General features: G+C 43.7%; 1 protein-coding gene across 4 annotated transcripts; it reads left to right on the forward strand.

Moving 5' to 3' along the window:
- Positions 1-1,483: 1,483 nt before the first annotated feature.
- On the forward strand, positions 1,484-24,065 carry LOC112848415 (odorant receptor 131-2-like). Of its 4 annotated transcripts, XM_086719868.1 has the most exons (5): positions 1,484-1,620; positions 10,872-11,020; positions 11,107-11,215; positions 17,358-17,595; positions 22,021-24,065. In XM_086719868.1, exon 5 carries the CDS (start codon positions 22,043-22,045, stop codon positions 22,955-22,957), a length of 915 nt encoding a protein of 304 aa, XP_086575994.1. In that variant the 5' UTR covers positions 1,484-1,620; positions 10,872-11,020; positions 11,107-11,215; positions 17,358-17,595; positions 22,021-22,042; the 3' UTR covers positions 22,958-24,065. The 4 variants fall into 4 exon arrangements, 3 of the variants coding, with proteins under 3 accessions (XP_086575994.1, XP_086575995.1, XP_086575993.1); XR_015255611.1 differs by lacking the exon at positions 22,021-24,065 and having other exon boundaries at positions 17,358-18,151; XM_086719869.1 differs by lacking the exon at positions 17,358-17,595.
- The last annotated feature ends 449 nt before the right edge of the window (positions 24,066-24,514 follow it).

Consider the following 24,514-nt stretch of genomic DNA (forward strand, 5'->3'; position numbering starts at 1 on the left):
GATGAACAGCCCTTATATGCTCTGTGACATGGTCTAACAGAGCAATCTTTGTTCAGAGATAAAAGTGCACTAGTCTTAATGCCAACAATCATTTTCTTCCCTTTTTAAAACATTCTTGAAATGGTCTAAAACCCACCTCGGCTCCCCGGCTGTCAGGCGCAGCTGTATCCTTCACAACCTCACTGTGTGTGCTCATGGCTCCCGATTTCCCTTGCGCATGGCCCCTTCTCCATGTCAAAGACAGGACACGGCTCGCTGCCTCTGACTGGTCAGGTGGGCAGAAATTTCTTCCGCCTTTCAGCCCACAAACCCACGTCTATTACAGGCATGTCAGCTGAAGTCCTACATCCTGGTGTGCTTCTGGAAATTCTGGAGAGGAGCCCTTCAATAACCTGCCTCTGGATCCACGTCTTACCCATCTTATCCACATTTTGTCCCTGGGGTATTTCCTCTTGCTGTCATACACCAGAAAGTGTAGATGCCTATTGGTTTTGGCTAGATTCTATAGGGAGCTCTGACAGGAGACCCTTGCTGCTTAAAGTGATCTGTGGGTGGAAGCTGTTCATCACCCGGGATCTTGTTGGAACTGGAGCCTCAAAGACCTCCTGCATCAGAACCTGCATTTGTTTTGTTTGTTTGTTTTTGTGTTTTGTTTTGAGAGAGAGAGGGTGCGTACGAGTGGTAGAGGGAGAGAGAGAGAGAGAGAATCTTTTTTTAAAAACATTTTTAATATTTATTTTTGAGGGAGAGAGAGCGAGACAGAGTGTGAGCGGGAGAGGGGCAGAGAGAGAGGGAGACACAGAATCCGAAGCAGGCTCCAGGCTCCGAGCTGTCAGCACAGAGCCTGATGCGGGGCTCGAACTCATGAACCATGAGATCATGATCTGAGTTGAAGTCAGATGCTTAACCGACTGAGCCACCCAGGCGCCCCGAGACAGAGAATCTTAAGCAGGCTCCACGCCCAGCACGAGCTGGACACAGGGCTCCATCTCAAAACCATGAGATCATGACCCAAGCTGAAATCAAGAATCCAACTGAGCCACCCAGGCTCAGAGCCACCCAGGCGCCTCTCAGAAGCTACACTTGAATTCAATTCCCAGCCACTTCATACCAGCGTAAAAGTATGAGAAGCAGTGGTGTAAAATATACTTTGGATTTGTCTTCATCGGGTACAAAGGAGCTTAGATAGACTATCCGTCAAAGTCACTAGTTAGGGACTGCTGCCATGAGGGTGAATTCTTCCCAGGATTACTGGTTTACCAAATGCAGCAGGGGGGTGGATCTGGGCGGCCTGAGGGTGGTCCTCCAACAGAGAGAAGCGGATGCTGGGTTCTGGGAGGGAAAGCATACAACTAGGGGAAACGGAAAAGAGATCCGAGAGGACGTGGGCAGAGCATGGGTTCTACCCGCCACACCTCTCGTGTGAGCAGATTGGATCCAATTTTATCACTCTCGATTTTATCCACTGTTGCCCACAGTAACCTCCTTCTGGAGGAAGTGAAAACGCTCGAAACGAAACATCCTCCTAACCAGCAGCCGGCTGCCAGCTAAAACAAGTGTGACCAGGTTGGAGGAACAGGGACAGACAGTCTTGGCCAAGCTGATTTCTTTCTCAGAAAAGTAAGTAGTCGATTGCTAAAAGTTTTTACGAAGCTGGTGACATGTGGGTATTCACAGGTATTTAACTGTGTTTTGGAAAATGGAGGATGCATGCTTTTGAGGAAGTAAATGCACTTGGCTTTTCTTCCTCTTTACAAGAATCTCCGAAATTTAAATAAATTTAAATTTAAATTTAAACATGTCTATTCAAGTTTCAATATAGTTTTTTGTTTTTGTTTTTGTTTTGGAGAGAGGAGGTGGATTAAGGTAATGTAGTTTGCTTTTTTTATTTGGATTTATTGGGGTATAATTTACATACAGCAAAAAAAAATCACCCTTTGAATCCTACAGTTCTTTGAGTTTTAAGTTTTAACAAATGTTTGCCGTTGTATCATTCAAGACTTAGAACAATTCCATCAAAACAAAAAACTTCCCGGGGCGCCTGGGTGGCTCAGTCGGTTAAGCGTCCGACTTCGGCTCAGGCCACGATCTCGTGGTATGTGAGTTCGAGCCCCGCGTTGGGCTCTGTGCTGACTGCTCAGAGCCTGGAGCCTGTTTCAGATTCTGTGACTCCCTCTCTCTCTGCCCCTCCCCCTGTTCATGCTCTGTCTCTCTCTGTCTCAAAAATAAATAAATGTTAAAGAAAAAAAAATTAAAAAAAAAACAAACAAAAAACTTCCTTCTGCCTCTCTGTAGTCATCCCTCTCTCCATCCCTAACTCTTGGCAACCATTGATCTGATTTCTGTCTCTACAGTTTTGGCTTTTCCAGAATATGGTGTAAATGGAATTATGCATTTGGTATCTTTTTGGGTTTGGTTTCTTCTGGGGTTCAGCCATATTGTGTGTGTCAGTGTGTGTGAGTATAGCTTAACCATTCCTTTCTATTGCTGAATAGTATTCTCGGTATCAACATGCCAAGATTTGTTTATTCACCAGTTAATGGGCATTTGGATTGTTTCCACTTTTTGGCTATTATGCATAATTATGCTATGAACATTTGTGCACAGGTTTTTGTATGAACGTATGTAGTCATTTCTCTTGGGTAAATACGTAGGAGTAGAACGGCTGGGTCACATGGTAATCGTAGAAACTTTTGAAGAAACTGCCAAACTGTTTTCCAAAGTTGTGCAACCACTAACACTGTCCAATTCCAGATCATTTTCTTCTCCCTGCAAAGAAACTCCATAACCATTAGCAGTTACATGCCATTCTCTCCTCCCCCTAGACCCTGGTAGCCACTCAGCTAATTTATGTCTCTATAGATTTGCCTGTTCTGGACACTTCATGTAAATGGAATTATATAATATTATATAATTATATAATATGTTTGTTTGTTTGTTTGTTTCTTGTTTCTTTTACTTAACATAATGTATTTGAGATTCGTGCCTGTTGGAGCACGTATCACTCCTTTTTCATGGTTGAATAATATTCCACCCTATGGGTAAACCCCACTTTGTTTATCTACTTATCAGTTGATGGACGCTTGGGTTGTTTGCACTTTTTGGCTATTATGCACAACGTTGTTCTGAACATTTGTGTACATGTTTTTCTGTGGACGTACGTTTTCATTTTGGGGGTATCTAGCTGGTATGAAATTAGTGGGACATATGGTAATTCTATGTTTGCCTTTTGAGACATTGCCAATTGTTTTCCAAAGTAGCTGCTTCATTTACATTCCCACCAACAGTGTACGAGGGTTCCAGTTTCTCCACATCATCTCCAGCACTGGTTTTTGTCTTTCCTTTTGATCTTAGCTCTCCTAGTGGGTATGAAGTGGTATTTCATTGTGGCTTTAATCTATCTTTCCCTAATGCCTAGTGATGATAAGCATCTTTTCATGTCTTCTTGGCAGTTTGTATGTCTTCTTTGGAGACATGTCTATTCAAATACTGGGCTCTTTAAAAAACTGTGTTATCTGTCTTTTCATTATTAAGTTATGAGTCCAAAGGTGGGAGTTTTGAATATGGAAAAAATTATACACTTTTTATTTGACGGTTTGAGCTTTTTGTGTCCTATAGAATCAATATTTGCCTGACCTGAGGTTGTAAAGATTTTTCTCCTATTTTGTTTTTTTTTTCCCTAAAAGCTGTATAGTTGTTGGTTTTACATTCGGGTCTATGATCCATTCAAGTTGAATTTTGTATATGATTCAAAGTACACATCCAGGTTCATCTTTAAAAATATATAAATATAAATGAAAAAAAATATAATTGTTCTAGCACTATTTGTTGAAAATATTCTCCATTGACTGTTGATTTACCATGACATCTTTTTCCAGACACTATCGTTGGTATAGGTCTCTCCATATACCAATATCACAGTGTCTTAGTTATTGTAGCTCTTATGGTAAATCTTAAAATTCGGTTGTGTTATTCCTCCAACTTTGTTCTTCTTTGTCCAAGTTGTTTTATGTATTCTAGGTCCTTTGTTTTTATGTACAAATTTTAGAATCAGCTTGTTAATTTCTTTTCTTTTTTAAAAAAGCCTCCTAGGGTTTTGCATTGAATGTCAAGATCAATTTGGAGAGAACTGACAACGTAACAATATTGAGTTTTCTGCTTTATGCGTATCTCTTTGAAGAGATAATGTTTAGAAAGTCTCATTGTTTTGCTCAGTTCCTATATGTTTATTGCTCATGATTGACAATTAGTCTAAGTCCAAAGTGGCCGTTCCCCTCTTCTTGCCAAGGTTGGTTCAGGAATGGGCTTGTGACTCAGTTCTGGCCAATAGGCCGGAGGAAGAGTTCTGGGAAAGATATTTCTGTCCTAAGAAGACTCCGGAAGAGAGGCCCTTTTCTTTCTCTGCATGTTGTAATGTCTAGATATGACAGCAGGAACTGTTGCGGTCATCTGTGAGGGGAATCAGAACGAGGGCAAACAGTCAGCCTGCAGAAGATGACAAATCGAAAAGACAGAGAGGCCCTAGACCTTGATGATCGCGCGAAGCCAGGGAAATAATCAACCTTGGAGCCTACATGACCTTCCTTGTTATAGGAGAAAAAGATTTGCATGACAGCTCAAGTCCATAACAGTTGGGGTTTTCTGTTATGTGTAGCAGGAATCATCTTGTCTAACATGTCCAGTCTTAGCCGCAACACATTCCTGAAAAATCACAGGCTATAGATTTTCCACTTAAAAATATTTTTAGTTTATGTTCCCACTGTTTATTTAAAATGTGCACATTGTTTTTTGTTTATTTTTATTTTTATGCATTAAAATTTTTTTTAATGTTTACTTATTTTTGAAAGACAGAGACAGAGTGCGAGTGGGGGAGGGGCAGAGAGAGAGAGAGAGAGAGAGAGAGACCCAATCCAAAGCAGGCTCCAGGCTCCCAGCTGTCAACACAGAGCCCGATGTGGGGCTCGAACTCCCGAGCCGTGAGATCATGACCTGAGCCAAAGTCAGATGCTTAACTGACTGAGCCACCCAGGGGCCCCTGCATGTTGCTTTTTTTAAATTTACGAATTCAATATATGAATTTAGTCTCATTGTAAAGATACAAACTATACACACCTGATTAATATAAAAAGTCAAAGTTTTCTTCCAGCCTTCCCTTTCCCCCAAGCGAACCCAATACCTTTTCTGGAAAATAACCATTATTGTCAATGTGTTGTGCATCCTTCTGGATCTTTTTCTATGAGCGAAAGGGACATATATCAGTATATGTTAAAAATATAACTTATTTGGATATTTAGAGGCACAGGTGAATGAATATTTAAATTTGCAAGGGCTTTTTAAAAAACAGAAGAACTTTTGCCTTAGGTGTATTGAAATTATTCTAAATATTTTTCCTTTTATGGGAAAAACATATTGAGATACGCATTATATATTATAGCTCACAATCCAGTAGAGAGTCCTGCAATGATTTTCTGGCAACCTTTAAAAAAAGATAAAAATGTTTATCTGAAAAGAAATATACTGATGTCATTGAATGCTGGTCGATGGTAGTTATAAAGTACACACTCACCGTGGACGACACAGCCAGTATTGCTAAAATTACACTCTTCCACCTGCTGTGATGCTTGTTCTGTTGCCTCCGGTACACTTTTCTTCCACCCGTAAAGTCTAGGGCTGTGACTTTAAGTGAAGGGGCTAGTAAAAAAAAAAAAAAGTGTTTCACCATGTTGAATAACATGACTGCATGAGTCAGAGCTACCTGGACTAAAAAACTAAAGTCAATATTAAAAGAAATGTTCATTATTTCCTCCCAAACTCCTGCAATCCCATTCCCTGAATTAATTAACATTAATAATTTTCTTTATCTACTTTTATGCTGGTGTGTGTGTGCGTGCTGGGATGTGTGTGTGTGTGTAGAATGGAGTCATATGTTACTCTTTAAGTTAGGATACAGGTTTGAATCCATAATAAAGCCCCAAAATAGCAGTGGCTCTCACAGGAGAGAAGTTTCTTTCTTGCTCATGAAAGAGTCCGGTTATAAGCAGTCTAGGAGGTATGGACTTGTCACAGTGTCAGTGACACAGGGTCCTTCTGGCTTGTGCTGTCATCCCCAGGTATCTTGCTCATCTACAAGATTACCACCATTTCTTCACTCCCACCCAAGGAGGGAGTGAAAATCCAGGGGAAGGCATTTCCCTTTAAAGAGCACAACCAGGAAGTTGCACATAACCGCTCTCATCCCACTGGCTATCGTTTAATCACAAACCACATCTCACTGCAGGGGAGGCTGGGGAGAAGTAGTCAGGGGTGGAAGGGTCCAGACAACTCCAGGCTGCCTCCCTACGGCTCAGTCTCGGGCGTCCCGAGCACTGGTTTGTTGCTGCTGTGACTTCTCTGGTTAGAGAATGACACAGAAAGGGCAGGAAAAAAGTAAAATGAAAATATTGATCGACTTAATTAAAATTTAAAACTTCAGAACGGTGAAAAATACTGTGCAAATTAAAGGGCACGTGGCGGCGTGCCGTGAAAATGATTCGCAACATGTATAATACGCAGGTGCGTAATAATCTTACATACTAACAACTGTTGCAAATCTGTAAGAAGTCAGTGCTTCAATTAAAAATGGGCAAAGGATGCCAGTGGCAATTTAGAAAAAGAGAAATACAACAAGCAAATAGATATATGAAAAATAAACATTATAAGCATGCTATATGATTTTTTAAGTGCAAATTAAGCAACAAAGGGTATGCACCATTTAACACATCGATAGGGACTACTTGTGTTCAAACTTTATATGTGTTGAAACTTTATATATGAGTTCCTTTATATGTGTTGAAACTTTATATACGAGTTCCTGGCTAGGAGGAGGAAGAGAGGCTTTGTGAGCATTCTTGTGGTCTGTTGCTTGGAATATAATTGAAATAAATCTTTGGGAGGGCCTTTTGGCAATATGAATCAAAACCCTTGAAAAAGTACATACTTTGACTCAGACATTCTACAGTAGAAATGCGTCCTAAGGAAAACGTATGTTCTCTAATGTTTAGAAAACTCAACACAGAATTGTTTACAAAATATAGAAAAATCCAGAAACAATGTAAAATGCCCCTCAAAAGGGAATTGGAGAAGTAATTTAATGTCTGTCCATATAATGGACTACGCTGACGAAATTAACAATTTTGTAAAAGTATATTTATCTTAAAAAAGGAGAGATGGTTATTATGTATTTGTAGGCAGGAAAGCATAAACAATGTGTACAAGATGGCCCCATTTTAATAAAAGTATCTACATGAGTCATTTAGGATGCAACTCATAAGCAATAGAAAATTCACTTTAAACTCACTTCAACAAGCAAATTTATTTGTTCATATAAGTAGAAACTCCAGAAGTAAGATAGATTTTAATGTCAGCTGAATTTAGCAGCTCAGAAAGCTCCTTAAAAACCCAGTTTCTTTTTATATCTCTTTTTTGCCTTCTGTAGCGCCTGCTTCGGCTGAAAGTTGGTTTGTGTCACGGAGGCAAGCTGGCCTCCAACAGCTTCCGGTTGTCCAACCGCAGAGAAGGGAGTGTTTCTCCCCAGGTCTCTAGCGGGAGCCCTATGCTTCCTTCTGACTGGACCACCTTGATTGTGTGGCATTTCCAGAGGCATGCTTTGTATTGATTGGCTTAGGTCTGGATTGGGTACTGGTTCCTAAAACAAACACTGTTGGCAAGAGCATAAGATTATTGTAATTTAGTTTAGCCAGATCAGTCTCTATAATGGAGGTAGACATGGGGTAAATCCCAACAAATCTGCATGGATATTCTACAATCGTGTGAAGTGGAATGGATGTTGAAAAGCTCACCCTCACCGCAGGAAACAGCCTGGAAGGATGTCTACCAACGGCAATTATCTTCAAGTGGAATTATGGGGGATTTTCATTTTTCTTATTTATGCCTGTTATTTTACATTTTTTCTTTTTTTTTGTTGCTAATTTTACATTTTTGACAACAAACATATTACTTGAAAAAGTTTAAAAAGAAACGAAGGCTATAAATATGAGAAAAAGTTGGTGTATAACACTTGCGATGTAATTAACAGATTGAGAGACTTAAAGCAGACATGTTGGCAAACAGGAAATCTGAATTTTCAGAACGGCACCAACTGTGCCTTGGAGAAGCTTCTGACTGCCTTTCTCTTGCCTCTGTATGAAACTGTGGTCATTTCTATAGCTGTACCATGAGATTTTTGAAGGCTAGTCTGGCTTAAAACCATTGGTTCCAGTGGCTTGGGTCTTTCCCTCGTGGTGGGGTGATGAAACTTTTTAGCTCTCTCTAGAGACATTTTCACTTGTCAGCTTGAAACACCATGAAGTGGGTCCCAACTGAAGAAGGGGTGCAGAAGGAGAAGCACTGGCCTCAGGTTCCTCTATTTCTTTCTTGGACAGAAGGAGCAGGGTGTTCTTTCAAGAAGTGGCTAGCACAAAAAGTCCCTGCTTCCTCTGAGAGCCCGCAGCTCTCGGGAATCACAGTGTGAAACTGGCTGTCGTCCCAGGGAGCGGGCTCTGGGTCTGAGGCTCAGGAGCCTGGGAGAATGTGAAGTGAGGCACTTCCCTTGACTCACTTCTGTTAGATGCTGGGTATTGGGGGTTCTTCCCAGGATTCATGGAGAAACTCCTGCTACTCTTCCACATACTTTTTTCCTGGAGAAGAGAACTCAGTTTCCCACTGGCAGAAAAGACTTCCACTCGTAATGTAAGGCGAGGAGTTCTCATGTCTGGGCATCTCGTTTCTCACTTTTATTTCTGCTTGGCATTGACCCTCAGCTCTGCATTTTCGGAAACTTGATTTTATCTGCACATGCCCTTCTGGAATTATCCCATTGTGATGATAAGCAATACACTGGCATTTTGGTTTCATGATGAGAACTAAGCCCATAGGATGGAAATGCTCCAGTTTGAGTGGTCGAGGCACCCTGGTCTCAGTAGGAGAATGCCTGTGGGTGAAGAAATGAGGCCCGAAAGTGGATATTGGAGGGTCTTAAGGCGCCATTCTGTGTTTCTCCTAGTGATGTCATCTAACCTCCACCAGAATGTAAATTTCACTCAAGGAAGGACCTTGTCTGTCTTCTTCAAATTTGCATCCACCTCATCTAGAACAGTTGAAGGTACTCAACTGGCTGTTGAGTACTAAGAGGCTGGCTAGCTGTATGGATGAATGTTTCTTATTTTTTAGAGTCACTGTCCCATGAGAAGTTTTCCTTGACTCTTTTAGGAAGATTAGACTCCCTCGTCTGGTTTCCATGGCACTTGGAATTAAGCACTTAAATTACAGAATCGAAACTACAGATAGATGCTTGCTCATCTATCTTCCCTAAAAGATTGCGGGCTCCACAAATGCAGGGATCCTGCCTTATTTTTCCATTTAACTAACTATAGATACTTCAGAGTAGTCTAGCACATAGCAGAATAAAATAATAACACTGTGGCAACCTCATGAGTATCTCTCAGCTTATGGGATATGCTTATTAAGTAGATCAGGATATTGCATTACTCGGGACCCCTTTGCTTTTTCAATGGTGATGCATTATTAACTTCTTACTCTTTGCTTTTCATTGCTTCCAAGGGAACAAACATCCTTCTATTTTCAGCTGCTATTTCAATACCTTTCTGTTGAACCTACAAATACACTGAATGGTTTCCATAGATTACATTTCCAGGATCAAACTAGTCACCTCCTGATGTGGTACAAAGAGGCACCTTACCCTCACAAGCAAACCATCTCTAAGTCTTAAAATAGCATGCATTAATACCATCTAGAGACAGTACATCCCTCTTTGGTTATATGGATTCTTACTTCTCTGCTCACGCAAACTAAAGTCCCCAAACTGGTCCCCACTCACTTTTGGCTCATCCCTTTTATCACCTATGGTCCTCTGGAGACTGCACTTCCTCTCGTTAGTGCACTTGACCAGGTCACATTTCCTTTGGGGTCAGGTGGGGATTTGCATGGTACTACTCTGACCACTCTGAAACAGCAAATGTCCTCATGCGGCTCCAGTCCTGGATCGTCCAGAAATAATATTCGATGTTTTGAGACCAGACATTTAGGAAGTCAAAACATAGACTAAATGGCAACCACACATTTAAGATCAGGGTAGGCTGAAAGTCTGAAACGGGGTAGGTGCTCAGGTTAGGTGAAATTGGCGATAACCAGAGACTCATGATATAAGCCTGATTCATGGATTTTGCTACAGCCAAGGGTTCCATATCTGCTGTTAGTTTGCGGGAGGCTGAGCTCATGGATGTGGATGGTTTAAGTGGCCAAGGAGGTGGTGAAAAAGAAGGCAGGAAATTTATAGTTCTTTGGGAAGGTTCTCGGAGTATGGGAGCAAATCTCAAGGCCAGAATGACACAGATGTACATTTGTGGGGTACACACCGCTGGGAGATGTACATCAGCCGTTGCTCTCCTATCTAAAGCCCACCCTCATCTCCCAGGAGGCCTTGCATCCTGCGCTTGTGTTGTCTCCTGGATCCATCCAGTTGTCTTGCACACTGAGAATCCCTGTGGTGACTGGTCATTACTCTTTGAGGGGGCAGCTTCATTATATGTCTGCATTCTGCTGGCTTTGAAAGTCATTTGGGTCAAAACCAGAAGTTGGCCAGTATGTAGGCCTAGCTATCTATACCTCTCAAACACACCTTTCCTTAAATTCGATTATTTCATGGCTGTTTGCCTTCCGCGTGCATCATTTACAAGTTAGCCTTTATCATTGGTCCCCATTTCCTATCCACAGTTCCAGCCTTTTTTGCCCAGTTGTGGTTTTCTAGAGGGCTTCTTTATTCTGTCTTCTTCCGTCAGCCTTACTAAACTTTCTGGTATTCTTGCTCTTTCCAGTGAGTTCCTCCTGCTAACCCCATGTCTCTACTGTCCGGGATTCATCTCATCATTTCCTGCCCTGGTTTTTCATGCAAGAAAAAGAATACCTTCCCCAGATCCTCTTCTTGGGAAAAGGAGAAGAAAAACACACATCTGTCTAACCAAAGGTTTGTGGTTTTTCATAAGTTTTCTCCAATTCAAAATGTGTGAAATTGATCTATGTTTTTGCCATCTCTCTCAAACACTACACCAGTGTGCATACCTGCTCTTACTTCCAAATCGTGAAGTAAATCTCTTGAGGACAAAGACCATATCTCATTCTTCTCTGCAAGCTCAGCATTTAGCACAGTGCCTGTTACAAGGTGGGTACACAATACATGTTTATTGAATGAATGAATGAGTGAGTGAACATGTAAGTGGAGAAAATGGGACATGGGTGTGAATTTTAAAATTCAGATTATAAATTTTTTTGATCATTCAAAAGTGGTTGAATGATAACATAGCTGGGGTTTTTGACATTAATAGTTTTCTTTGTCACCAATACTTAGAATGTAATTCCTGTTGAAAAATACAAAATATAATTACAGATCATGTTTGCAAAATAACACTGATAACAATGATGTTTCTTTACTTGGGAATAAGTCTATTAAATAAACAGATCAATATAGTGGTCATATTTTAAGATTGTCACAAGGATAAATATTGAAATAGCCATTTGCTCTATAAATATGATTCAAAATTCTATGCCACTCCTAAAAGGCAAATATAAATGTTAGTGAAAATAAGCAAGGGCATTAATAACTTGGTATAAGTGGACTTTAATATGGAAAAATGAGAGTCCATTCATATGGTAATAGATTTCACTGTGACCCGTGGGCTTATGTCCCTGCCAAAGAAACTCTAAATATATACGCTTCTGAAAACTGAGAGAAATCAATTATATAATAATTAAGTAAAAGATAAAGTTACTAACTATGTGCTAAGTAAAAGTTTTCAGAGAAGGCCATGGTTAAGGCATTCCACGGGTTTTACTTTCAATTATTTAAATCATAGTTTTCAGGTCTAGAGAGTCGACTTTGTATGACATATATAATCAAGCATAATATATATTTTACTCAAAGATACCTAATACAGGTAAGAGAATTTGACAAGTAATGTATATTATATGTGGATTTCAAAACTAAGGGAGTTCTTTTCATCAGTGAAACAAATCATAGCATGTAAAAAAGGGTAGTAAGAATAGCTATAATACAATTGGACCTTAGTTGGGGGAAATAGGATTAAACCTGACAGAAAGTTTACAGCAATCCCCAATGCTGAGTCAGAGAGAGAAAGCCAAAGAGCTTCACGGAATCTGCTGATTCCAGCTTTGCCGAGATCGTACCAAGAAAACATCTGCTTTATGGCTAAAGCCAGGTGTGGTCTGTTGAGGCAGAAAGGGTATGTCCCGATGCTTGGGATGGGCCAACTCTTTGAGCAACGAAACAAACCCATTGGCTGTGGTGTGGAGGATTGCTTACCAGCAGAACACAGAATTCACTATCTTGGCAGCTATTGTTGATCTGTAAGCTTTAATAACGTTGAAGTGATACGCAGGTAATTAATTCTTGAATAGCTTAGTAATTTCAATAATCTAACAGTAAAATAGCTTCAGTGGGTTTCAAAACTAGATGCAACTCGATAGAGACAAACCAACAGACCGAAGACAAAATCCTCTCAGAGTCTGGGAAATGGTATCAGCAGTGAATCACACGCTTAGCAACATACAGATTACTGTTTGCTTTTTGTGGTTTATAGACATCATACTGACCTTTGGCATCTGGAGAGATAGGGAGGAAGGGAGAAAACTACCGTCTGCTTACTGCCTGCCCGGTTACCGTCAGGGGCTCAGGACCACGGAAGCTCCATGGTGTCAGACACCTGGCGTGTTTTACTGTGCTGTCTCCACCGATTAGATCCGTGTTGGTGGGCCCACATGGATGGGTTTACCCTGCTACCTGAAAGCCCAGTGTTCCTATGAAACCTTTCGTAAACCAGAACATCAAGCGAAAAAGCAATTACCATTAACTTATATGGAGAAACTTGTAAGTGTTCCTAAACCCCCCAAATTACCTCTCGTAGACTTTTCTGATACCACAGGACACATCTTGCTAATGGATACACAAAATAAATTGAGGTAAAACTCATAGACACAGCTCAAAACTCTGGCAGCCTGAAGACGAGATGCTGAGCACGGTTCCGGGGAAGCAGGTGGTGGGGCCGCTCTCGCTGCTCGGGACGCGTGCTGCCTCTATCGTGGCTCCCTGCAAAACACATGCAGGATGCTATGGTGGCTTTTTGCCTTTTTTTTTTTTTTTTTTTTTTTTGTAAAAACAAAAATCCTCTTTATTTCTTGCAGTTAGTAAAAACAGGAACTGATGTAGATCTTTCTCAAAAGCAAAGCGGTGAAACATGACCTTTCGAAAGGTGGATGATACCTATAGCTGGAATTCACCAACTGATAGAATAGATGTCTGTCGGCTGGGACTGCCACTTTTGTTCTTGGTTAGTCCCCTGCCAATGCAGAGGGCTCCTTCCAAGCAGAATTGAATGGCTCTGCTTTTAGCCAGTGGACCATAATTTTGTATAAACTCATTACTTAAGTTTACATTAAGATTCACGGAAAATGTCGTTACATGTGATCTTCTTAGAGTTAGTAATGCACAATCCTTTTCTGAAATCCTAGAATGGCTCCTATGTCTATTTCTATCTGCAGATATATATGGGACGGCGAAATGTGTCCTTAAATTGTGTCCTTTTTGTTATCACGGTGACTGTAATGTTAGATCACACACTTAACTATTATTTAGGTTATAAAATGAAAAGTGCTTTGTCGCCATTCTTACGAGCTACCTTCTTTTCAATACTTCATTATTTAATATTTATTTATATTCCAGGTTTGGGGGAATTTTTTTCACCTTACCCTTGTTTGTGGGCAGCCTGGTGTTTCAAAAGTCTCAAGTAAACATGTGTGTGCACGTTGTTTTGCAAGATGTGTTTTTACGCATTAAATAGTTTAGAAAAGGCCAAGTTTCTATTAAAGCCAGGTGGCAGGTCTCTGGATTAATGACTCCTGTGAGTACTTCAAAGAATATCCGTGCATCAAAATTGTGGTCAGAACAAAACTGGGGAGGGAAGCTAGAGAATTTCCCTTTATATGTGAAAAGGCAAGTTCAAAGTTAAAAAGATAACTGCCTAGAAAAGCACTCAGAAAAATGTGTGATTTCTCTGCCTTCAGAGGTCACAGGATACACCTTCGGAGGCTTTGTGATTTCATCCAGTTCCCACGTCACCTCCAGAGCTGTTCTCAGATGATTAACAGTCATAGCCAATATTTGCTAAGTGCTTGTCCTTGACGTCGAGTGACTGGTGCTGAGTAGACACCGGTCTCCTCCCTTCCTTCCTGCCAGCTTTGAGGAGAATAACAGTGGCGATCACCAAAGCTTCCCAGACTGGAGTGGTATTCTTAAAATACCCGAGAAGTAAGGCCACAATTAGAGCAAAGGGGAAGACTCAACGTTTAATGTGGGGAGGGCGTGTCTATCGTGGGAGAGGAGACGTTCTGATCATCCGGGGAGGGTTCTAAGAGCTATTCTGGAAGTATCCACTTCATCTTATTGGCCTTCTGCCAGCAGCTACAGAGCACACGAAATCATTCCTGAAGTCTGTTCTCAGCTGATGAGTCCTTTCTGCTGGTGGTAAGTCAGATACTGGCCCTAACCTTGGCACCCACTGCCTGACTGACCGCGAGGCCCAGGAAGGAACGGCCCTCCTCCCTCTTGGAGGGCATAGGTTCTGGGGGTGGGGAGAGTCTGGAGAGACCCATGGGAAGACCTTCTCAGCTACCTGGAAATAAGGTGGGAGCCGGGAGCTGCTCTGCCCCGTGGAATCAGTCTATTCGGGCTGCCAAGACAAAATACCGCAGACGGGGTGACTTAAACAACAGAAACTTAATTTCTCACAGTTTTGGAGGCTGGGAGTCCGAGATCCAGGTGCTGGCAGGGTTGATTTTCTCTGAGGTCTCTCTCCTTGGATTACAGATGACTGTCTTCTTGACGCCTCTTTACAAGGTCTTTTCTCTGTGCACACGCATCTGGATGCTCTCTGGGTTTCCTAATCTCCTTTTCTTTTCTTTTCTTTTCTTTTCTTTTCTTTTCTTTTCTTTTCTTTTTTTTCTAACTTTATTTATTTTGGGGGAGAGCGCAAGTAGGGGAGGGGCACAGAGAGGGGGACAGAGGATCCGAAGCAGGCTCTGTGCTGACAGCGGTGAGCCGGATGCGGGACTCGAACCCACGGACCTCGAGATCATGACCTGAACTGAAGTCAGATGGATGCTCAACCTACTGAGCCACCCAGTCCCCTAATCTCCTTTTCTTACAGGGACACAAGGGCACCAATCAGATGAAATCACAGCCCACCCTCCCGCCCTCATTCTAATGTAATTCCCTCTTTAAAGACCCAGTCTCCAGATGCAGATACTGGAGGTTCTGGAGGTTAGGGCTTCGACATATGAACTTGAGCGGGACACAATTCGGATCACAACACCTGCTAAGTTTTCCTTTTTTTTCTTTTTACAAAAGAATTCAACCCACCCGCACCAGTACTGTTAGGAAAAACCTTAACAAACGACGTTAACAAAATGTCGTCTCAGAAATCAGGAGAATTGGGTTTGAAGCCAGATTTCACCATTAATCGGCAACTCCCTGAGAGGTGTGTGGAGCTCCTCACGACTTTAATGTATGTGGAGTCTTTGCCTGACGTGGGGAGTGGGGTCGGGGGAGGGGGGACGCCTGGCCCAGTGGCTTAGAGATCACACCTGCAGGGGGGACTGACTGCTCCAAGCTCCAGTGTCCCTGTCACCAGCTAATTAACCCTTGGCTGAGTTCCCTCCTGCCTCTATCTCTCAGCTTTCTCTTCGGAAAAATGCAAATAATAATTGTGCCACCTTCCGGGGCTGGTGTGCTGATGAAAGGAGGCATCTCTCACCAGAGCGGTCTCGTAGTGAGTAATCATCGCGAATTAGCCACTGTTCCAGTTTGTGTCGTTACCCGTTCCTTATCTCCCTTCCAGGCCCTTCCCCCACGTTAGCACACATCCGATGCTCCCTTGGTTTTCTTCGGAAGTGGGGTGTCTCTTGAGGAATGCTCGTCTTGGGTCCTCTGAACCTACCAAGTATTGTCCCACCTTGGCTCCTGCAGAGGTGAGGGGAAGGGGGAGATCCCGTGGCTGGGAGTGCCCCAGCGCTCATGATGAGGACAAGGCAGGCAGTGGCCCTCCGTGGGAGGAATCTGTCTCCCTTGACCCTGCTGCTGACGAGGATGGGGGCACAAAACAGAGAGGACAAATGTGCTGCCCCAAGTTCATTAGCACCCTGGAGAAATGGCTCCACGTACACGTGCTGTTGTGGAGGCACTACCACCATCTTTTCCTGCCGATACGAAGATGAACAAAGACCAACCAAATGAGAAAGACCGAGGCCATCCACTCAGGATTTGCTAGAGCGAGGGAGACAGCCACAGTCGCTGCCTCGCAGCAGAGCCTCAAAGGCAGGCGGAGGAGTAGAGGGGAGCCCACGGGGAACATGGGGAGGCTTATGGGCCTGCCCAGATGGGAGCCTGGGGCCTGGAGAAGCTGGAGGCGGGCTAACTAGAAGAGGGTGTCTATGTGACTGTTCGGGAGGACGTACGTGGCTCTCTCTGGTTGGTCCTAAGTTCGAAGCAGGGACAAAAATCAGGGACGCCGTCAGTGATTAATCGAGTCCTGGCCATTTGGGGCCAGTTGTTACAGAGGCTGTTGATTGGCTGGCCGGACCGTCACAAGAGACAGCAGGTTGCCCCCCCTGGGCTGGTGACTGTGGAGGACGGCTTGGTTTCCTGGCAGGTGGCTGCGGGTTGTGGATCAGAGTTTAATTTTTAAATATGGGTCAGCCTTATCCGTTGGTATATTCCGTCTCTCACTGAGGGCAGCACGTCGTCCTCAGGGGGTTGCCCCAAGCAACGTTCTTAGGATGAGACCAGCTGCTTCCCTGACGTTCTTAGGTGCCCACACAGCCCTTCCCACACGTCTGCTTCCCACAGGATTTTCGCAGGGAGTGGTGGTGCCTGTTTTTTGCAGGGCAGTTGTGGCCAGAATGTAACTCTCTGCTGACATTTGTTAGCCTCCAGGGTTGTCTTTCAGAGCTGAAGCCAAAGGAACATTTGGGGCCAGAAGAAAACAGGTATTCCCATTTTACGATTTCGGAAGAAAAACGCTCTAGGAATTATCCATAAGTGGAGGTCGTGCGTATAGATGAGGATTTATTTGTTGCCATGAGCTCTTGATATGCAAATATACCTCTGCGAGGGAATATGAACTTGGAGACTGGGAGCGTCTGTCTGGCTGCATGATCCTGAATAAATTACTCATCTTTCTGAGCTCTCATAAATAAATTAAAGGCAATAAAATTTGCCCTCGTTGATTTTGCAGGTTTGCAACGTTCCTGTCTATAAAAAGAGTTTTAAGCCACCTGCTGTCGTAGCAGCGTCTTCACTGTGCACATTTGTCCTTTGCCGGGCTCCTGCTCGTCAGAGCTCCTATAAGACACCACTATGCAAGCAAGGGTGGGCATCCCATGTTGCCTCTTAGCCTGTGGCATGTGCTACTTCTAATTCTGATCATGCAAGTCTCCTCATTGCCTACGAAGTGAAGTTTAACCTTCGGAAAGGTATCGAGTCCCTCGAAAACTGGTCCTGGACTTTGTCCTCTGAATAAGCCTCCACTCCACCAAATTCAATCTGCTCATGGTTCCCACCTTGGCTTTTGCTGCTTTCTGTTGGCTACAATCTGCACTTCTCCTCGTCTCTATCCACCTTTGCCCCTGCTTTGCTCTAGTTTTCAACCTGGAAAGGCTGGATTCAAGTCTCACCTCTTCCAACGAGCTTTCTCTCACTGCCCCTGTGACCCCTTCTATTCTGAACAACGTCCCCCTGCTCCCCCCCCCGCCCCGCAAGAGACACCCAACCTTCTTACTCATTTGGCAAATGAGTGAAACGACACATGATGTTTCTGGTTATGACTACCCAGTTATATTGTATTCTGCCTCTTCCCCTGGGTGAGAAGCTTCTGTATGTCAGCGCCTGTGTTTTGCCACCTGTAACCTCACTGTTTTCCATTGTATTGGATATTCATTGTATGTTTCGACGCACAAGGAAGATTGTGGAGTACAATCATGTGACATCGTGCCGTGTTGATCAGAGTGTGAAACATATTAGAAAACTACAGAGACTAGTTCTTGCTTGCTCTCAATAGTAAATAGTTCCCTGAAACCGTATCAGATCTGGAGGGAGAGGGGTTTATTATAGCTGCAGCTACAGTCATTCAGGTGGAAAAAAAGAGGTTGTACAATTTTTTTTCCAAAGGAAGTACAATGAGAGTCACTCAGGCTCTGTGTAGGGTTTCAAGTCTTAGAACACAGCTAGGCCAAGCCCCGCCTGTTGCTATTGGGGAGGTGCTATCAGGTGAACTAGACAGGTGTGCAGGGGCTGATGGGGGGCAATGCAGGTGCAAGGTAGTCCTGGTGAGCAGAAATGAGGAATCCAATAGGGAAGCTACAGAGAAGACGAGGATTCTGGGCAGAATGAGGGGTGAGAGCAAGATTGAATAAAGGGGGGGCGGGTGCATAGCCCATTAGCTAGGTCAAACCCGGCAACAATGAGCCCAGGAGTGGGCATTGTTGGGAGGCCTAGGCGGACCGTAGAAGAGCCTGGTAGGAGTGACCCCCCTAATATTGGGACTTGGAGGCTGGGTTTTAGATCCTGGGAGGGGTCTAGACCTGTCCTAGAGAGCTGGTGATTCTATTCAAGGCTCAGCCATGGGGAATCAGATGAGGACATTCTGCATCGAGGACAGGGCCAATTTTGTCTCAAAAATAAGGAAAAGTCCCAGATAAGAGCTGGCTGCTGTGGATATGAGTGAAGATGACCTTGTGGACAGAGAGAAAGGATGTGGAGTTTGCAATCCTATGTGGCTGTGATGTCAGGAACGAAGGACCAGAGAAGGGAAATGACTTTAGTGTCCAAAACCCCACTCCTCATTGGCAGCAGACCTAGGTTTAAAGCCCAGTTCTTGTGATTCCGCCTGGTGGGGTAGAGTGTTCTAACTTTGCCCCATCTCCACTGGAGCCCTCGGTGTCCGTGGTGGTGCCCTGAGGACAGTTACAAGAATGTGCTCTGGGAGAGAGCGATGAGGAGGCATTTAATGCGGGCAGATATGCATTTTTCTATCGATCGTTGACGGGTTCTGGTGTAAGATTTTGACCGAAAAAGCTGTAGCTAAAAGAAAGCTTGATGATGAGTTTGACAATGACAATGACCATTTCAATTTCTTTGTATTAAGACATTTTTTTAATGTTTATTTATTTTTGAGAGAGAGAGCGCAAGCGTGAACGGGCGAGAACCAGAGAGAGACGCACACACAGAATCTGAAGCAGGCCCCGGGCTCTGAGCTGTCAACACAGAGCCCAATGTGGGTCTTGAACTCACAAACTGCGAGATCATGACCGGAGCCAAAGTCCAGTGCTCAACGGACTGAGCCACTCAGGCTCCCCTGACTATTACAATTTCTATTCCCCTCTGGAGAGCCGGGGAGTAGAGAAATAAATGCCTGGAGTTTGACCGCACAGCAATGGCACAAAAATCCATCCCAGCAGGGGAAATTCTCCACAAAGGGTGACAATGCAATATGCGAGGGAAAACGGTGCCTTTGGCAGGGATTGCATAAGGAGCCGTGGCATCTTAGATTCTCAGCAGCTTGCGGTAGCTGTCTCCACGGCGACGTGCCCTTTAGGAAATCAGTGTAATATACTGTGCCTCTTTAAAGTCTACTTTATATACTTACCACGCGAGGGGCTTATATAAGGGAATGGAAACCCATTTAAGCTAGCTCAAATAATAGAGGGGTGTGTTATATTTTTAGGACCCGAGGACAGAAAATGCAGAGCAACCTCAATGGAATCAGAAATTCAGGAACCCAGGGGCACCTGGGTGGCTTAGTTAAACGTCCAACTTTGGCTCAGGTCATGAGCTTGGAGTTCATTGCTTGGAGTTCAAGCCCCACGTTGGGCTCTCTGCTGTCAGCTCAGAGCTTGGAGCCTTCTTTGAATCCTCAGTCTTCCTCTCTCTCTTCCCCTCCCCCACTTTCTCTCTCAACAATAAATAAATAAACATTTAAAGAAAAGAAATCCGGGAGCCCATGCTGTTCTCTTTGTCTTGCGAGGGCCTTTGTAGACTCTCAGGGACCTTGTCTTTCCCTCCGCTCTCCTCTTGCCCCTCGCTGTCACTTTCTTCACTCACCCACATTCCACCATTACTGGCAGGCCAATGACATGACATCATACTTGGGCCACATTCTCTGTGAGGACTTTGCAGTTGGATGTTTAAGAGGCAGACACCAGTGGATTCAGCACCGTCTCCGGAATAATTCTCCCTGCGTCAGATAGCTATCCCTAGTTCCACAAAACACTGAGGTGGTGGGGAAGTAAGGAAAGCTAGTAGCGAGGAGGCAACAGTTGGCGTCTCTGCCATAGACTTTCAGAGACAGAGACCCAGAAATTCGGGGGTTCCCCAGGCTGTGGCACAGTGGGCTGTTCACTGCTGTGCAGGCGTGAGAAGATTCCATGAGGCTATTACACACATCTTACCATTTCAGCGGCCACAGTTCCTCAATAACCCTAAGGTCCCAGCACCTTCCTGGATGGATGGTCTTCCAGCTGAACCACAGAAATGGTATTTCTACAAATGGGGTCCAGTTGGGTTGGTCACATGACATTGACCCAAGAAGAACTCAGAACTTGCATTTGACGTTGGATTTCTTTTGAAGTTTATTTATTTATTTTGAGAGAGAGAGAGAGAGAGAGAGAGAGAGAGGGCTCAAGCAACTGGGGGAGGGGTAGAGAGAGAGGGAGAGAGAGAATCCCAAGCAGGCTCTGTGCTGTCAATGCAGAGCCTGATGTGGGGCTTGATCTCACCACAAGATCAGGACCTGAGCTAAAATCAAGAGTCTGACATTTAACCCACTGAGCCGCCCAGGCACCCTTCTCCCCCAGCCCCCCCCCCTTTTTTTTAAAGTGACCTTGCATTTGACATGAACTTCCTTGTAGTGGTTGAGAGAATGGGTGCTGGCGTTGTACTCTGAAATTCAAATCGTGGCCCCTCTCCCCAATAACTATATGGCCCTGAGTAGGTTACTTAGCCTCCTTAAGTCTGTTTCCCCATTTGCAAAAAAAGTGCATAATAAAACCACTCGGTGGAACATAAACCGTACCCCAGGGTTAGAACAATATGCTCTAAAAACAGTTTTGATCCCTAGAAAGTACTGGGTAAATGTCACCGGTGATTGCTATCATTTTTGTTAATATCTTTGTCATGTCTTATGGACCCAAATGAATTCCAGCCTCTGCATCAATAGCTTCCTCACATCCTTTACAGCTCTTGCCCTAATGCATTCCCCAGACCTTTGCATGTGCTGTTAACAAGTGCTTGGTGATTAATCAACTGAGTTTTACACTGTTGTGCTTTGTGGCTCCAAGTTGAAAAAGTTCTCACAATCAAAGATGGAAAAGGATGCACAGAGGGTGGAACTTTGACCTGATTTTGAGCAATTTGCTGAGTACTGAGAGTCCACCTTTCAGACCTTCCTTTTGGATGGTTTGAGTATGTGCCCCTCTCCTGAAATAAAGAGAAAACCCCCAAATCATTTCTCTAGTTTCTTTTTTTTTTTTTTAATTTTTTAAAATGTTTATTTATTTCTGAGACAGAGAGAGACAGAGGATGAGTGAGGGAGGGGCAGAGAGCGAGGTAAAGACACAGAATCTGAAGCAGGCTCCAGGCTCCGAGCTGTCAGCACAGATGCGGGGCTCGAACTCACGGACCGCAAGGTCATGACCTGAGCCGAAGTAGGACGCTCAACCAACTGAGCCACCCAGCCGCCTCTGATTTCTCTAGTTTCTTTGGTTCATGTCCATACATCTAAAATTTTCATCCTCTGTACCAAAAAACGTGCAATGTGTTCCTTGAGATTTACAAGGTCACAGAGTTGGAAAACCACCCAAGACGCTTTGTGATTCACTCTTTCTGGTGCTTTAATCCCTCAGGAGCCAAGTTGCCCTGAAGATCATGAACTTGTCTTCTGACCACTGCAACATATCGGACTGGCTGAGGCTGGAAGCAACAGTGAAGGCCTCTGTGTATGTGGTGGCCTTCTTCTTTGCCACATTCGTCACCGTCGTCATCATCACAATAGTGTTACAGAATTCGAAGCTGAGGAGAGAGGTCCGACACATCCTCCTGTGCCACCATCTGCTATGCATCTCCTCCTACTGTGGCCTCGGGGTGGTTTTCCAAGGGATGCGGGCTCTGCTGGCCAACAGCCCCGTGCTGGTGTGCTGGGTGGTATTTGGGGTCCAGCTAAGTGTTGGAGAAGGGATCCTCTTTACGCTGGCCTTGATGGCGGTCAACACTTACCTGGCTGTTTGCTGGCCTTTGAAATCTCTGTCCTTGGTAGATTCAGTTAAGTACAGGATCTTGGCTGCGTCTTGGATAATCATTATATTCAAGAATGTTTGCTTATTCCTCATAGAAAGCGCTAACCCCCCTCGAGTTGCTGTTTTTAAATCTGAACCCCTGTGCCCTGTGATCTTGAATGGCCCTCCTGCCAGAGCCGTTGGCATGGTTTTCCTTTTCTTTCTTCTGTCCATCATTCTTATAAGTTACTTTCTGATCTACCGAGAAGGCAAACGGGCTGGCCATTTTAATAGATCAAATATCAAAGCAAAAAAAACAGTCCTTATTCATTTAGTGCAGATGAGTTTGCATGTAATACCAATCCTGATATTCATAGGTTTGGGAAAGATGTGTGGGGTGTTTTTCTTTGCTTTAAACCTGGTACTTTTTGGAGTCTTTGCATTTGCACAGTGTCTTAACCCCCTGATCTATGGGCTCTGGAACAGAGAGCTGCAAAGCGGATTATACCACTGGATGTGCTGTCAGCTGTGGTGTGGTCACATTATGAACGACAGAGAGCCAGTTTAATATGGAACTCAGCCACTCGGAATCAATGACTCTAGCCTTAGCGGACCATCAGCCAGGCTTGAGGACTTGCCTTTAACGCAACCTAAAATTGGTGCCTTGGTTTGATTCTGGAAGCGATAGGAGTAAGTCAGAGCTATTCATCTGGCTTGCAAACTTCGTTGCTGTGTGCGCTGAACTGGCCTCACGGAAATCGTTTTCTATCTTTAATTCTAAACCCAGATCAACATTTTTGGCGGCATGCCCTACTGTGTTTCAGTAGTCAGGCAGCTTTTGAGAACGCACTTGTTTTTAGAAATGGAGAAATAGTCCATGGTTGATAGGAAGAGAAGTTTGGCTGTTCCTCTTCTATTAATTAGGGATAGGCTTCGCTGCATGTAGTAACAAAGCAGAGACCAAGTAACAGTGATTTTGTAAAGTTTGAGATTTTTTTTTCTGATGTAAAAGAAATCTGGAGGTAGACGATGCAGTCTTATATCACAGCTCTGCAAGCAACAGGTTCGTTCTGTTCTACTCTGACATGCTTATTACGCTACCTCGTGGCCCAAAATGGCTGTTAATGTTCCTGTCATCATGTTCATGCTCCAGCCAACAGGAAGGAGTAAGGGGCAAAGGAAGGTGTATACTCTCTTTTTTTTAAAAAAAAATTTTCAATGTTTATTTGTTTTTGAGAGAGAGAGAGAGAGAGAGAGAGAGAGCAGGGGAGGGGCAGAGAGAGATGGAGACACAGAATCTGAAACAGCCTCCAGGTTTGAGCTTCAGCACAGAGCCTGACGCAGGACTCGAACCCATGAACCGTGAGATCATGATCCGTGCCAAAATTGGAAGTATAACCGACTGAGCCACCCAGGTGCCCCATACCCTCCTTCTACAGACACTTTTTAGAAGTTACACAAAATACTTTTTCTTCTATCTAACTGGCTGAAATTTACTCATATGCCTATGCCTGGCTTTAAGAGACAATGGGAATGAATTTCAGCTGGGTAGTAGAGTCCCTGGCTAAACATTGGGGTTCTTGATACTAAGACAGGAAGGAAGAATGGCTATTAGGAGGCAAAATTATTTCAGGGACCATTTTCCTTTCAACCAAATAAAGTATAAAGAAAGATAACGGATGGGTTATAATCGTTACAAAACTATACTCTGCCTTTCAATGTGATATTTGGAGTTAACCGTTCAAGATCCCAGAACACTTTAATTGTTTAATGTTAACAGTTCTCAAAGGGAACGGCATCGGCATCGAGAAGAACATTGAGCTGCTTTAAACATGGCAATTAACTCATGACTTGAACCTAAGCCATTTTGAGGCAGCAGCACAAAACAAAGTCTTTCACAGGAGTTTACATACGAGATTTCTTTAGATGAAACATCCACTTCTAAGCAAGTCAGGATTCAGTTGTGGAAACAGGAATCATCACCGTAGGATGGGGTTTAATACAGGAATTAGATGCTTACAAAGTCTCTGGCAGGACGGGGGGAGGGGAAATCAGGAGCCACCACTTGTTGGCGTCAAGAGAGAACCATTGCAGCCGGGATCTGGAGATCAAGCAGCTGCTTCCA

Source organism: Puma concolor, chromosome C1, assembly GCF_028749965.1.
Source record: "Puma concolor isolate L17-30 chromosome C1, mPumCon1.1.hap2, whole genome shotgun sequence".
NCBI lineage: Eukaryota > Metazoa > Chordata > Mammalia > Carnivora > Felidae > Puma > Puma concolor.